This window comes from Ranitomeya variabilis, chromosome 2 (genome assembly GCF_051348905.1).
Source record: "Ranitomeya variabilis isolate aRanVar5 chromosome 2, aRanVar5.hap1, whole genome shotgun sequence".
Taxonomy (NCBI): domain Eukaryota; kingdom Metazoa; phylum Chordata; class Amphibia; order Anura; family Dendrobatidae; genus Ranitomeya; species Ranitomeya variabilis.
In genome coordinates, this window is record NC_135233.1 from 635114703 (window position 1) to 635131748 (window position 17046).

Sequence of the window (17046 nt, forward strand, 5' to 3'; positions counted from 1 at the left end):
TATTCTTTCGCTTGGCGCTAGCCTTCCTAGGCCCCTAGTAATTTAAGCAGAAAATGACCCCTATTAACAATAAAGGTGACATTCTCGTAGATCACTCACCACCCTCTGTCAAATCAAGGGTACCGGATTTTGAGGCTAATCAGGGGTACATACAACATCCCTCCTGTATACCGAGGAGTCCATGATGTCTGGTCAGGAAGGCTGCCGCTCTTGCCACTCGAGCAGCTGCTCCTCTGAGTGCGCCCAAGCTGGTGACCAGGTATAGACACTGGTGATTGCTCCTGCTGCTGTAAGGGCTGCTGATGCTGCTGTCCACTAGGATCCTCCATGGGGAGCTTTGAACACTAGCGCTTCTTCTGTGGTCATCCCTCCTTATAAGAGGGATCACTGCGCTTCCCGCCTCCTCCCTTGCCAAATCGATGCCCCTCCCTCACCAACATCACGAGGGCAAGCCCATTCCCAGAAGCCAGGCTTACTATGGAGCGGCGGTCAGAAGGCAGAGCGGCGCGGCGGATGCAGAAGAGCTGCCTGGACCATGATTGCACCGCCCCACTGTTATGCTCCAGTATGCTGGTCTCCGATTGGCCAGTGGCTTGCATTGGTATTGCTGTGCAGAGAGTCTCTGCGCGGCAACACATCTCAATTGAATACGAGTCCAAGGGCATGCATTCTACTGAAATAAAGTGCTGCTGGCAGCGCCTCCAGTATCAGGCCGCGATCATCAAGAGGCCTACAGTGCCACATGTACAGTAAGGATGTGGAGGGAACAGAGTGTACAGGTGGGAAGAATCTCTCTTTTTTGTTCTCTTGTATATATGAAAAACGGCATAATAAGGGACACATCTACAATATGAGGACCTGGATGGGGACACATCAATAGTAAAAAGATCTAATGATAATAATAATAATAATAATAAAACAAAAAACCTGCTATTCTCACCTTCCGTCGTCCGCCGATGCGCGCGCGGCTGCCGCCAGCTTCCGTTCCCAGAGATGCATTGTGAAATTACCCAGAAGTCATCTGGGTAATTTCGCAATGCATCGCTGGGAACGGAAGCTGGCGGCAGCAGCGCGCGCATCGGGACAGCTTTGCTGGATGCCGGCGGGTGAGTATATAGCTATTTTTTATTTTATTTATTTCTTTTTAACAGGGATATGGTGCCCACACTGCTAAATACTTTGTGGGCTGTGTCACATACTGCATGTCTGCTATATACTAAATGGCTCCTATATACTACGTGGCCAGTGTTATATACTGCGTGGGCTGTGCTATATATTACGTGGGCTGTGTTACAGACTGCGTGTCTGCTATATACTACATGGCTCCTATATACACTACGTGGCCTGTGCTATATACTATGTGGCTGCTATATACATACATACATACATACGCTATAATACCCGATGTGTTAGAATCGGGCCACCATCTAGTCATTTTATAATACATTAAAAATCATGGGAAAAATGCAATATTTTTTTTAGTTTCTTTTCGGGGACTTGAAACTGCGATCATATGATTGCTTATACTGTGTACTAGAAATCTATAGCATTGAAGTATATATAGTGTAAATGTCTGTTTGCTATGCACTATAGAAGTACCAAGTTGGAAACGATGGGGGCATTCAATAGGCCCCCAGCTGCAATAGTAACACATTGGTCACATTACACGGGGAAGATAGGAGATGATGCGAGCAAGCGCTGGCGAGTTTTACATCTAAATACTGCTTTCAGAGATTGATTGTGACATTGATATGTACAACCCATGAAGCAGGTTCTCCCCACTATAGCAGTACTATGCATGTGAATGTTGACTGCTTTTTGGGCACCCTGCCAAGGTGGCCATTGATGGCAGCATCTAGGATGTAATGAGGGGGCAGGGATAAACAGACACAGGCAGTTGCAGCTATATAGTCACGTAAGCCAAGTTGCACAGGTGACAATGGGTACCGCACCTGAATCATAATGAGTAGCCTAAGGGCACACGTTATGTGCACACGTTGCGGATTTGACTGCGGATCCGCAGCGGATTTGGCCCTGCAGCAGTTTTGCATGCGGTGTACAGTACCATGGAAACCTATGGAAATCCAAATCCGCAGTGCACATTCTGCGGAAAATTCTGCGGGGAAACGCAGCGGTTTATTTTATACAGCAATTCTTTGTGCGGATTCCGCAGCGGTTTACACCTATTCCATAATAGGAATCCGCAGGTGTAAAACCGCAGGTGAAATCCGCACAAAAATCTGCACTAAATCCGCAGATAATCCACAGTGAATATGCAGGTAAAACGCAGAGAGTTTTACCTGCCGATTCTGCAGAATTTTCGCGGAAAATTCCGCAACCTACCCTTAGAGGGAATCTGTCACCCCAAAAATCGTATATGCACCGGCATCAGGGGCTTATTTACAGCATTCTGTAATGCTGTAGATAAGCCCCCGATGTAACCTGAAAGGTAAGAAAAACAGGTTACATTATACTCACCCAGGGGCGATCCGGGTCCGATTGGGGTCCGGGGCCTCCTATCTTCATATGATGACGTCCTTTTCTTGTCTTCATGCTGCGGCTCCGGCGCAGGTGTACTTTGTCTGTCCTGTTGAGGGCAGAGCACAGTACTGCAGTGCGCAGGCGCCGGGAAAGGTCAGAGACGGAAGAGGATGTCATCGTATGAAGATAGGAGGCGCCGGACCCCAATCGGACCCGGATCGCCCCTGGGTGAGTATAATGTAACCTGTTTTTCTCCTCTTTCAGGTTACATTGGGGGCTTATCTACAGCATTACAGAATGCTGTAGATAAGCCCCTGATGCCGGTGGGCTTAGCTCTTATACGATTTTTGGGGTGACAGATTCCCTTTAACATCAATTTGTGTGAACTACCTGCAACATCAGGAAGAGGTTAAAAAACACAAAGTAAACCGGTTTGTCTTTTTGTAACCGAAAAAACATAGAAGAAAGTTGAATGATAAAGTTACCTTGTACCAAATGCAGGTTGAACTTCATGAGGATTGCGTCGATCTGACCAAAAAAACAGCAACCTATCAAATTTTGGTTCAATGTCTGCAAACTGAGATTTGCCTTCAGGAAATATTCTAAGTACGCCTCCATTTGCCTGTAAAAAGTAAATATACATTATAGAACAGGTGACCACTTCAATAACATTAAACCAATGCCATCGTGTTTCATTTGAGGTTCTGTTCACACATGCATTTTGGCAACCAGCTGCCAATTTTTGCAAGGAACTGAAGAAACCTATACCCCTTCTACTCCAGAACATAAAGCAATAATACAAATTTCAAGTGTTTTATGATATGCATTAAAGTGAATCAGACAGCTTAGGTTTCTGACATATTGTACTTCATGATAGTGGTAGACTTTGTTCGATATGACTAACTTAATTTGTATGCCCTTAAATCAGAGAGATAGATCACTCAAAATAGTTCAACAACAGTTCCCACATGTCTAATTTACATCAGCAGTTTTTTAAACATTTTTTTGTTAGGAAGTTAGAGGGGTTAAAAGTTGATCACCAATTTCTATTTTTTCCAACAATTTTTTATTTTTTTTTATTTTTTTATTTTAAGGACCACATCCCTCTTGAGGTGACTTCGATGGGCCTATGAGACAGAAAATACCCAAAGGTGACAACATTCTAAAAACTGCACTCCCCAAAACCCCAATGAATAAGTTTATTAACCCTTTGGATGCTTCACAGGAATTAAAGCAATGTGGAAGGAGAAAATTAACATTTTGTCCTTTTTTTCACAAAAATTTGATTCAGCCCCAAAATGTTTATTTTCACAAGGTAATAGGAGAAAATGGATCCCAAAATTTGTTGTGCAATTTTTCCTCAATATGTCAATATCCCAGATGTGGGGGAAAACTACTACTTTGGCACACAGCAGGGCTCTGAAAAGAAAGTGACCATTCCATAAAGTTTTTGCACACAGATTAATGTGACTGGTGTCATCATCTGATCGCACCAATCAGTGCTGGGGCTGGTGACACTGCTGTTGCACAAGAAGGGGATGTCATCATATGAAGACCGCAGCTGAATGATTTACATCTGTTAGCCAGCTTGATTACATGTGGGGATTCCCTAGCAACCAGGCAACCCCCACATATACTTATGCTGGCTAAGAGATGTAAATCATTCATCTCCGGTGATGAAAACTAAATCTCCGAGCACTTACAAATACGCGGAGGACACCCGAGTGTGCTCGGGAAATCTCGAGTAATGAGCATATTCGCTCATCACTGGTGCCTATAACAACTATGGGTGGAACACAACCTGTTAAATCCTGCTGTCAATCACTGACAGTAGGATTTACCAAAAAAACAGCCAGAAGAGAGTCACAAACCCCACCAATCGGCACGTGATCACGGAGTGCTGATCGATTGTAATAACAGCTGGGGGTCTGCAGAAGACCCCTGTGTCTGTCACTGTGAATCTGTTGTGAACGCCAGCTCGTGGCTGGCGTTTATAAAGAGATCCTGATTTCTGCTATATACAGAACAAGCAATCAAACCATCACAGCTTCAAGTCTCCTAAGGTGACTATCGAAGTTTGTTTTAAAAAGTGTGACAAAAGTTATAAAAAAAAATATATAAGGAGAAAAAAAAAAATCTAAACCCCAGAATTAGTTGTTTTTGGCCTAATGAACCCCAAATCTGTTGTGTGATTTTTCCCCCGAGTACGTTGATTCCCCATATGTGGTTGAAAACTACTGTTTAGGCATACAGCAAGGCTAGGAAGCAAAGGAGCACCAATTGAATTCTGGAGAACAATTTTGGCAGGAATAGATTGTGGATTCCATGCCACATTTGAAGAGCCCCTGACATGCCAAAAAAGCAGAAACCCCCACAAGTGACCTCATTTTGGAAAACTAACTTTAAAAATTCATCTAGGGGTGTAGAGAGCATTTTTATACAATTCATAGAATTGTTAATCATTGGGCTGAATCACTGGAAAATTACCATTTTTCCACTAAAATGTTGCTTTGGCCTAAAGTTTTCAATAGGAATAATTGGAGAAACTGAACCCTACAATTACAATGACAGTGCATTTTCCCACGGTCCACAGTTCACCGCAGTTCAGGAAGTGAGGGAGCGCAGCTTCAGTGACGTCACCGCTAGTCACTGAAGCTCCACTGCAAGCATCTCATTCACCAGTGGTTTTTAGCTGGGACGGTCGCATCTTGGCACCGACCGGGTTGAAAACTGTATACACTGTGTTCCAAATTATTATGCACAAAGAGTTTAGGAGTGCTAAGGTTAGAATTTTTTTGTTTGTCATTTAAACTCATTGATGGTGATGTGTGTCAGGGCTCTTTATATCACTGAAAGCAACTGCAGATACCTGTGCAAATTAGTTTGGCAGGTGTGTCCAAATAAAGGCAAGACTACTTAAGAAGGCTGTTCCACATTATTAAGCAGCCTACATTTTTTGCCAAAATGGGAAAGAAAAAGGATGTGTCGGCTGCTGAGAAGCAACAAATTGTGGAGTATTTTGGTCAAGGCATGACTACAATCAACATTGCCAAGACACTTCATCGTGATCATCGCACAATCAAGAAGTATGTAGCTGATTCGCATTATTGCGTAAGGTTAAAAGAGCAGCTGCAAAAATGCCTTGTCAGAGCAGCAGACAAGTTTTTGAAGCTGCTGGTGCCTCCAACATCCCCAGAACAACAAGATGCAGGGTCCTTCAGAGGTTTGCAGCTGTGCGTAAGCCATCCTGTCGACCAACTCTATCCACTGCAACAAGCAGAAATGGCTCCAGTGGGCCAAACGATACATGAAGACTGACTTCCAAACTGTTTTGTTCACCGATGAGTGCCGTGCAACGCTCGATGGTCCAGATGGATGGAGTGGAGGATGGACACCCCATGAAAACACGGCTAAGGCACCAACAAGGAGGAAGTGGAGTAATGTTTTGGGCTGGAATCATGGGGAGAGAGATTGTCGGCCCATTTATGATCCCTGAAGGGGTAAAGATGAACTCCATAATCTATGTGGAGTTTCTAAAACAACACTTCCTGCCATGGTTCAAGAGGAAGAACCGTGCTTTCTGCAGCAAGATCATTTTCATGCATGATAATGCACCGTCTCATGCTGCAAAAAACACATCTGCATCTCTGGCTGCTATGGGCATAAAAGAGGACAAACTTATGGTGTGGCCACCATCTTCCCCTGACCTCAACCCCATTGAGAACCTCTGGAGCATCATCAAAAGGAGTGTCTATGATGGCAGGAGGCAGTTCACATCTAAGCAACAGCTCTGGGAAGGTATTCTGTCCACATGCAAAACAATTGAAGCAGAAACCATCCAAAAACTGACAAATTCAATGGACGAGAGAGTTCAGAAGCTTCTTTTGAACAAGGGGTCCTACGTGCAAATGTAACATCGCCTAGAATAAAGTTTTCACTTGAAAACTGTTTGATTTCATTTTGTAATAAGCTGATAATGCTTATAACTTCACAATTGACCATTTTTTTGTTCAAAATAAAAAAAAGGTTGAAAACTCTGCTGTGCATAATAATTTGGAACATGCATTTTGAGTGTTTATTTTTTTTTTAAATATACTGTTTTCATAGGCAGTTTGTTCCAAAACATTGCAATTATACTAGAATAGTAGATGACTGGAAAATAACAATGACTGCAATTCAGATAGGTAATTTAGAGAAAATATGAGGAATAGTGTAGTTACTTAGCGATAACGGTATTTCTCAGAGCCCATGACAGCACTACCAGAGAGAGGGAATCCGCCCTTCAGGGACAGGAAACCTACAGGATAAAAAGGGCGGTACCTCTCTCCTGCGTCAGTTTGGTTTACAGAGCATCAGAGGTCCTCCAGGTTAGTGACAACAAGAATATACATATTTTTAGCAAAATACTTATGAAGATTACACAGTGTCTAAATCAAACACACACTTCGTATAATAAGGTGCTCACCGCACACGTGATAAGGGGGGGAATAAGCAGGTGCGGTCATGGGCTCTGAGAAATACCGTTATCGGTAAGTAACTACACTATTCTCAGTCGCCCATGACAGCACTACCAGAGAGAATTGCAGAGATTATTGCTTTAGGGAGAGACCACAGCCTTCTTCCGAAGGTTAAGTCCGACGAAGAGGCTAAGTCTAAGCGATAGTGCCTAAAGAAGGTTGAAGGTGTTGACCAGGTGGCCGCTTTACAGATTTTATCTATTGGTACCTCCGACCTTTCGGCCCAGGAGGTCGCCATAGCCCTTGTAGAGTGTGCCTTGAGTCCTTCAGGCACTGCGTTTCCCGTGGACAAGTATGCCAGGGCTATCGCATCAGTAACTCAGCGAGCTATAGTGCTTTTGGAGGCTTTGAGTCCTTTCCTAGGTCCCTGAAAACAGACAAAAAGAGAGCCTTCCTTCCTACACTGTCGGGAGGATTCTAGGTAGTGTATTAGACACCTTCTCACATCTAAGGTGTGGAATTTTTCCTCTTTTTGATTTTTCGGGTTTGGACAGAAGGAAGGAAGGATTATTTCCTGGGATCTATGGAAATTGGAAGCAACTTTGGGTAGATAAGCAGGGTCTGTTATCAAAACTACCCTATCCTCCATGATTTGTGTGAAGGGAGGGTTCGCAGATAGAGCCTGGAGGTCACTAATTCTACGGGCCGATGTTAGGGCTGTAAGAAGGGCCGTTTTGAGAGATAAGATTTTAAGTGGTATCGAATCTATGGGTTCAAACGGGGGTTCTGTCAGAGCTGAAAGTACTAAATTTAAGTCCCAAGATGGAGGACTTTTGATTTTTATCGGTCTAGAACGTACGGCGGCTTTAATGAATCTTGTTACCCATGGCTTAGTGGCAATACTATCATTGTATAATGCCCCTAAGGCCGCTACTTGCACCTTTAAGGTGCTCACCGATAGGCCCATATCCAAGCCTTTCTGTAGGAACTCTAATATTTTGACTACTGGAACCCCATCTTGTAGTTTTACCCTGGAGGTGGACAGAAACTTTTTCCAGGTTTTACCATAGATTTTAGTTGTTATTGTCTTCCTACTTTTTAATAGTGTGGACACTAAATTATCTGAGAAGCCCCTTGCCCTTAGCAGTGACCTCTCAAGTTCCACGCTGTCAAGTGTAGATTTGCCGACTGAGGGTGGAGCACCGGTCCCTGTGATAAGAGGTCCGGAAGATCCGGAAGGACCCAGGGATCGGTGACCGATAGAATTCTCAGCCAGGAAAACCAGGCCCTTTTGGGCCAGAAGGGGGCTATTAGGATGATTCTCGCCCTGTCCTGTCTTATCTTCCGTAGAAATGCCGGAATAAGTATATGAGGGGGAAAGGCATATGCCAGACCGTGAGTCCAGGGAATCGAGAATGCATCCAGTGCACGGGGGTTTCCCCTGTGGTTTAGAGAGCAAAATTCCTTTACTTTTCTGTTCTCTATACTGGCAAATAGGTCTATTACTGGGACCCCCCAGACTTTGGTGATCTGATCGAAGACTCTTTGGTTCAGAGCCCATTCCCCCTGTTTTAGCTGGGTACGGCTTAGGAAGTCTGCTTTTTTGTTCACTACGCCCTTATATGTAACGCCGAGAGGGATAGGAAGTGATGTTCGGCTAAGGCGAAGATTTGGGAAGTAGTTTTCATCAGGGCTTGGGATCTGGTCCCGCCCTGGTGGTTCAGGTAGGCTACTACTACCTGATTGTCCGAAAAAACCCAGACATGATGACCCCGTAGTTTGGGAAGAAAAATTGACAGGGCATGGCTCACTGCGCAAAGTTCCTTTTGATTTGAGGATACCTGGTATTCTTGATCTGTCCATACCCCCTGAGTAACACTGTTTCCCAGGTGAGCTCCCCACCCCATGGGACTGGCGTCCGTGGTAACTACTCGATGTGCATCTATCACCCACGGAACTCCCTTTGATAGATTGTTGGGATCTAGCCACCAGTCTAGGGAACGAATAGTGTCTGAACTTAGAGTCATGCGACCTTCTAGGTGTCCCCTCAGTGTAACCTGATTTTTCAGGACATCCCACTGGAGGTCTCTCGTGTGGATTTGAGCCCACTGTACTGCAGGGAGACAAGCAGAAAGGGACCCCAGCAGTGACATCGCTCCTTTCAAGGTCATATGAGGGTTTGAGCGAGCTCCAGACACAATACTTAATATTTTTTGTTTCTTCTGGTTTGGAAGGCGACATTCCTGTAAAACCGAGTCCAGAGTTAGGCCCAGAAACTCTTGCACCATGGTCGGTTCCAGTTTTGACTTTTGGAGATTTAGAAGCCAACCTAATTCCGTTAGAGTTTTTATTACTCTGCTGCATTGTTGTTGGCAGTGTTGGGCTGAGTTGCTGACAATTAGGAAGTCGTCTAGATATGGTATTATAATAACGTCTTTTTCCCTTATGTGGGCCATCATTTCTGCTACCACCTTGGTAAAAACACGGGGCGCTACTGAAATGCCAAATGGGAGGGCCTTGTACTGGTATTCTTTTACTACTCCCTCTATGACTACTGCTAGTCTGAGGTATTTCTGTGAGTTTTTGTGGATGGGGACGTGATAGTACGCGTCGCTGAGATCCAACACTACCATGAAACAATTTGGAAACAGGTTTTTTATTGTTGATTTTATCGATTCCATTTTGAAGGTTTGATTCTTTACATAACTGTTTAACTTCCGTAGATTTATTATTGTGCGGAAGGAACCGTCCGGCTTTGGAATCAGAAAAAGTGGGGAAAAGAATCCTTTCCCCCTTTCCAATAAGGGAACTTCTCGGATCACATCTTTCGCTATGAGTTTTGAGATCTCTAGTTCCAAGGCCTGTTGTTGCCGCCATGAGGGTTTCAATGGAGTGACCACATAGTGTTGGGTAGGAAGGGTGGTAAAGTTTATCTGAAGTCCCATCTTTATCAGGTTTAAAATCCAAGTACTGGAAGAGATTTTTTCCCAGGCCGGAAGGTATTGAGACAGTCTCCCTCCCACCCTGGGGGAGGTGTCACTTAGGGTTTTTTTTAATTCTTGGGGAATTGCCAAAGAGGAAGCCCCTATCCCTATTTCTCCCATCCTCCCACCTGTTCTGTTCTCTAGGGGGGCGTCTGCGGAAAAACTTCCTGTTCCGAAAGGGCCGCCTAACGTATGGCGTGGCCAGGTTAGGGAATCCCTTCTTTTTATCCCCTGCTTTTTGTAGAATGTCATCTAGAGTTTCTCCAAATAGAAATTTTCCCTCACATGGGATTGAACAGAGTTTTTGTTTTGTCTGTAGGTCGCCTGGCCAGTTTTTTCAGCCATAGCGTTCTACGAGCTGCATTAGACAGGGCTGCCGATTTTGAAGTGAGTTTGATAGAATCCGCCGAAGAGTCGGCCAAGAAAGCTGCTGCCCCCCTAATCATGGGAATTGATTCCATTACTTTTTGTCTGGATACTCCATCTCTTAACTGTTTCTCTAAATTGTCTATCCAAATCATTAGAGATCTAGAAGTACAAGCGGCTGCTATTGTGGGCCTTAAACATCCCCCTGCTGACTCCCAGGCCCCTTTTAGGAAGGTGTCGGCTCTTTTATCGAGGGGGTCTTTCAGTGTTCCCATGTCCTCAAAGGGCAGTGCAAACTTCTTTGACGCTTTAGCTACTGCCACGTCAAGTTTAGGGGCTTTGTCCCATGCTGTAGAATCATCTTCCGCAAAAGGATATTTCCTTTTAAGAGAGGGTACAGATGAATTTTTTCTTTCTGGTTTCTCCCACTCCTTTTTAATTAAGGCCTGCACGTTTTCGTTAAGTGGAAAAACTCTACGTTTTTTCTGGCCCAGACCTCCAAACAATGTCCTGTACCGTTTTGTCAGGACGTGGATCTAGGACACCCATTGTAGATCTTACAGTCTTTACAAGGGCATCTACTTCGTCTAAGGGGAAGCAGTGACGGCCTCCACTCTCAGAGTCCGAGGAGGAAGAGGAACCTCTTCTGTCTGATATATCTTCATCAGAACTAGAAGGATCGGAGTGAGAAAGGGGGACAGGTGTTCTCTCCTTAACCCCCTCCCCTTTAAGGGATTTGAACACTGTTTCTACCTCTGATCTTATTACTGAACGTAATTCAGAGGCAAAACTAGGGGTTTCTTCACAAAGGACTTGTCCTATACAGGAACCGCATAATTTCTTATCCCAGTTCTGTAACAGGGGTTCTCCACATAAGGGACAGTCTCTATGTTTAGTTTTCTCCGTTTTTTTTCTTGCCTAAAAAATAAACGGAAAAGGGGACCCTAATTATTTGGTGAACTTTCACGAAGATCACTCACCCATCTTGCGCAGCTACAGATACCAATTCTGGAGGAGGTACGGGATCTTGTATGAGACCCGAAGTAGAAGGTGTCGGCTGGCTGGACATATTGGAGGCTTTACTCTGCGGCGTGGAATGGCTCCTGGAGCGGGTACTTCGGGTGCCTGCAGAGGTCCTTCTCTTTGTCTCGCCTGACTTGCGCTGGTGGTGTCGCTGCTGGAGCTGCTGATCGCTGTCCGCCATATTGGGACTGCATGCAGCAAAGGGCGCTCTCACAGCTGTCTTTTAAATAGTGCTCCGATCACCCCTCCTCCAGGGCTGCGTTGTAGGGAAGCGCTGGTCCCCAGTGCGCACGCGCGCTCCCCGGGACCCAGAAGTAGACAGCGTCTATATCCGTTGCGGCGGCCATCTTGGTGCTCTCACACACCGAGCCGCCGCTCCGGACCAGGCCTCTGCTGCAAAGGCACGGCGGGTCCCTGAAGCCCCTACCCCAATCCGGGGAGGCAGCCGCGCTCCCCTCCGCATGCTCTGCAGCCCCATCGGACCCAGAAGCGGCGGCGTCGGACACCGTACCAGCAGTGACAGGGGCCTCCCCGCCGTCATACCTCCACTGGTCGGCTCCGGATCACAGGTACCGATCCTGAGGGTTCCCCTGTCAGGGACAGGAAACAAAACTGAGGCAGGAGAGAGGTACCGCCCTTTTTATCCTGTAGGTTTCCTGTCCCTGAAGGGCAGATTCCCTCTCTCTGGTAGTGCTGTCATGGGCGACTGAGAAATATTATTTGCATAATAATTTGGAACACAGTGTATTCCCCAGATATGGATTACTGGGTGGGGCATAATGACGGACAGGTATGGGTATATTGTTGGTTTGTTATTTTACTTTTCTTACAGGAGATCGAGGGCTTTAGGCGTTTATTTGAAATAAGACTAAACAGTTTTCCATTTTTTATTTAAAGAACTTTATTCTTGCTGTGTCTATTTACAAACATTACAACTATAAGATTAGTAATGGATAGGTGTCTTATAGATGCCTCTCCATTACTAATCCGTGGGCTTGATGTCACCTTTCAGGTGACATCAACCCCACAAATATTACCCCACTTGCCACAGCTACAGGGCAAGTGGGAAGAGCCGGGCAAAGTGCCAGATATGGCGCATCTAATAGATGTGCCTTTTCTAGGCAGCTGCGGGCTGCTATTTTTAGGCTGGGGGGGGGCAATATCCATGGTCCCTTACCAGCCCGAGAATACCAGCCCCCAGCTGTGAGCTTTAGCAAGGCTGGTTGTACAAAAAAAAAAATGGGGGGGGGGGGGGGCATGCTTTTTTTAAAAAATTTTTTTTATTTAAATAATAATAAAAAAAAAAAAAAAGTGGGGACCCCTCTATTCTTGATAACCAACTTTGCTGAAGCCGACAGCTGAGCGTTGCAGCCTCCAGCTGTGAGTTTTGTCTGGCTGGTTATCAAGAATAGGGGGGAACCCATGCCTTTTTTTTTTTTTTTTTTTTTTTTAATTATTTATTTATAGCGCAGGAGCGGCAGATGAATACTCCCATCCACTGCTCCTGCTCTCACTGTAAGTAGCAGGTGTCAGATGATGTGATCAATTGTCCCATCAGCTAACACCAGTGACAGGAGGTAAACTTTATACCATCGATCACAGCGGAGCGCTCCCGCTGTCTTCTGGCAGCGTGGGAACCACGGCTCTCTGACCGGCGGGGATGATTTCCCTGCCGATCAGAAACAGTGTTTGCCGTGCTGTCATGCATATGACAGCGTGTTAAATACTAATGTTGGACCCCCCATTCAAGTGAATGGGGTTCGGGGCCGCTCTGCTGGATTACAGGCTGTATGGACGCACCATGCAGCCTGCCATCTAGATGTAGGGGAGCCAAGTGTGAAGTCACATCCGGCTGTCCTTGACATTTTCTGCAGCAAATACGCTGAAAAAAAAAAGTCAACCTGCGTATTTGCAGCGTTTTTTCACCATCCAAGTCAATGGGTGAAAAACGCAAAAACGCTGAAAGAAGTGACTTTATATAACAAAAAAACGCTGCAAAGCACAAAATCCTGATGACAAAAAACAATGTGTGTGCATGAGATTTCTGAAATCTCATAGGCTTTGCTGGTACTGTAAAAAGCAGCTGAAAATTATCATAAAAAAAACACGCAGAAAAAACACCCAGTGTAAACAAACCCTAAATCTGTCAGTTTTGCCTTGGGTGGGTCAGTTTGGAGTTTGCAGGCTGCAGAGCAGGTGTGTCTGTGCAACTCCAGGACTGTGTGAAGCCAATACAGAGCCAGGGACTTCCAGGCGGCTGACGCCTAGAAAAGACACGGCGGTGCCATTGTCCACGGCAAGGGGGTTTTGAGTTCTGTACTGTGTTTACGGAAACCCGGCTGCGATCCGAAGGACAGCACTCCTATGTGTGAGTTTTTGGACAGTAAAAGACATTTGCTTTCAACTTTTCTGTGGTCCTTGCCTATCTGACGCACTGCAGCAACCCTGCTGCACTACAATAAAAATAACATATCACACATACACACACTTTAGTGGGCGAACAGCTCGCTCAGCTGTACATGGAGGTAGACACGGGAAGGGAACACTGTCTGTAAGTCCTCCACTGGTTTATTATGGGCATGAGGCCGGCATAAACCATGAATAAGTAAAACGTAAACACGGCCCTTTGGGCAACAACCCCAAAGCATGTTTAATCCACCCCCATGCTTAACTCCTTAATGACCAGAGGTATTTTTGGTTTTGCATTTTCATTTTTTTCTCCCTTTCTTCCCAGAGCCATAACCTTTTTATTTTTTGGTCAAAATTTCCATGTGAGGGCTTGTGTTTTGCGGGACGAGTTGTACTTTTGAACAACACAATTGATTTTACCATGTCGTGAACTAGAAAATGGGGAAAAAAAATCCAAGTGTGGGGAAATTGCAAAAAAAGTGCAGTCCCACACTTGTTTTGTGTTTGGCTTTTTTACCATGTTCACTAAATGCTAAAACTGACCTGCCACTATGATTTTCCAGGTCATTATGAGTTCATAGACACCAAACATGTCTAGGTTCTTTTTTAGTGGTGAAAAAAAATTCCAAACTTTGTTCAAAAATAAAAAATTGTGCCATTTTTGAAAAACCTTAGAGTCTCCATTTTTCATGTTCTTAGGTTGGGCGAGGGCTTATTTTTTTGGGAGCCGAGCTGACATTTTTAATTATACTATTTTGATCACCCCTTACTACATTTTAATGCAATGTCCCGGCTACTAAAAAACCGTAATTCTGGCGTTTTGACTCTCTTGCTACACCGTTTATTGATCAGGTTACTCTTTTTTTTTTTTATAGATCGGGCGATTCTGAACGTGGCAATACCAAATATGTTTAAGTTAATTTTTTTTTGAATGGGGGTGATTTCAACTTTGATATATTTTTTACTTTTGGCATGCTTCAATAATCTCTATGGGAGACTAGAAGCTGCCATAACCTAATTGGCTCTGCTACATAAAGGCGATGATCAGATTGCCTATGTAGTAGAATTACTCACTTGCCATGAGCGCCAACCATCGGGCGCCCACAACAAGTCGGCAGTGACAACCACAGAGGTCTCCAGGAGACCTCTGGTTGTCATGCCAATGAACCGGTGACCCGCGATCTCGTGACAGGGGTCACCAGTGGGCGGATTTCCAGCCCAATGGCAGGAAGAGCGAATTAAATGCTGCTGTCAGCATTTGACAGCGGCATTTAATGGGTTAATAGCTGTGGGTGGATCGAGATTCAGGTGATAAGGTCAGATAAGACCAAAATAGAGCTTTCTGGTACCAACTCCACTCACCGTGTTTGGAGGAAGACTAAGGGTGAGTACAACCCCAAAGAACACCATCCCAACCTTGAAGCATGGTGGGGAATCAAACTTCTGGACTGCTTTTCTGCAAAGGAGACAAGACTACTGCACTGTATTGAAGGGAAGATGGATTGGGTCATGTATCACAAGATTTTGGCCAACAACCTCCTTCCCTTAGCAAGAACATTGAAGAGGAGTTGAGCTGGGTCTTCTAGCATGACAAAGACTCAAAACAAACAGATAGGGCAACTAAGCAGTGGCTCTGTAAGAAGCATTTCTAGGTCCAGGAGTGGGAGCCAGTCTCCAGACCTGAACCCAGTAGAAAATCTTTGGAGGGAGCTGAAACTCAGTGTTGCCCAGCGACAGCCCCGAAACCTAAACGATCTGGAGAAGATGTGTATGCAGCAGGGATTTTGAGCCACTCATCCAGTGTATGCAAATTTGGTCAAGAACTACATGAAACGACTTGTCAGGACTGTTGTTGGGTATCCTGGGCCCATGGGCTCCTTCCCTGTCCCTAAAGCCAGGGGTGCCTTAGCTTGCCCTGATCCCCGTATTACTTCTGATGGTGAAGACGCCGGAGCCACGAACCTTGCTTTAGATCCTGAATCCACCCTCAGTCTGTACCCCTCACCCACTCAGGGAAGAGGGAAGTAGTAGTGTACTATAATACACCAACCAGACTAACAAGGTAATGCAAACACTGATAAAGGAAAATACCAATAACAAAAATATATTCAGACAAACAGAGGTAAATACCGGGAAGTGGAGGATGGAGGAAAAAAAATCCAAGCATGAGAAGAACACACAGAAAAACCTCACAACAGTCTCTGATAAATCCACCAAATGCCTTCTCAAACAACAACCACAAACTCCTACCATGCAGCATAAGCTAGATCAAATACTTATTTCATGCAATAAAACGCAAAATTATCATGTAAAAATGATACAATGTGATTTTCTGTTTTTTTGTTTCTTTTTAGATTCTGTCTCACAATTGAAGTGTACATACAATAAAAATTACAGACCTCTCCATTCTTTGTAGGTGGGAAAACTTGCAAAATCGGCAGTGTATCATACTTAAATTTTCCCCAGTGTACATTTGATTATTGTGGCCAAAGAGTTCTATTTTAACCTCATCAGTCCACAGGACTTGTTTCCAAAATGCATCAGGGTTGTTTAGATGTTCTTTTGCATACTTTTGAAGCTGAATTTTGTGGTGAGAACACAGAAGAGATTTCCTTCTGATGACTACTCCATGAAGACCATATTTGAGCAGGTGTCTCTGAACAGTAGAACAATGTAGCACAACTCTAGAGTCCGCTAAATCTTTACGAAGTTCTTTTGCAGTCAAGTGGAGGTTCCGATTTGCCTCTCTAGCAATATAACAAAAAGCTCTCACTTGAAATTTTGCTTGGTTTTCCAGACCTTATCTTGATCTCCACTGTTTCTGTTAACTGCCGTTCGATTTTATAGTGTACGAGTGCTAGCTATAGTTTTCATTCTTGGACAGCACTTAATCATACCTGTGATAATCTGTGGGGCAATTCACATGGCCGTGATTTTTCACAAACTCCGCAGTCAACAGTAAATTGCAGAGACATTTCCAAATTAGATCCAAGAGTTAGATAAAAAATTATGGCGCAAAATAAAAGCGTGTGTATGTAGTGGACTCACCCTCCTCATACTCGGCAGGTAATGGCTGTGTGTTACAGCCAGGACTTGCCTCTAACAATCGCAGTTGTGGAATTGCTGTATAAAAGCACATGCGGGCAGACCATAACATCTTCAAATCTGTTATGGGGACTATTAAGAAAAGTTTTTAAAAGGTTTTAAAAAAAAAAATAATAATAATAATATAGGGAGAAAAAAAATTAAACACACAAGAGTGCACATCACTTCCCTTTCACCACCTCCCATTATTATTAAAAGAAAACCAAAACATTAATATCTAT

General features: G+C 44.5%; 1 protein-coding gene across 1 annotated transcript in view; it reads right to left on the reverse strand.

The window, feature by feature from the left end:
• EGLN1 (egl-9 family hypoxia inducible factor 1) overlaps nucleotides 1-17046 on the reverse strand; it is an 80028-nt gene that overhangs the window by 15029 nt on the left and 47953 nt on the right. Inside the window, exon 3 of the mRNA XM_077289087.1 lies at nucleotides 2967-3103. Within this exon, the coding sequence (XP_077145202.1) occupies nucleotides 2967-3103 (137 nt within the window). The remainder of the gene's footprint in view (nucleotides 1-2966; nucleotides 3104-17046) is intronic.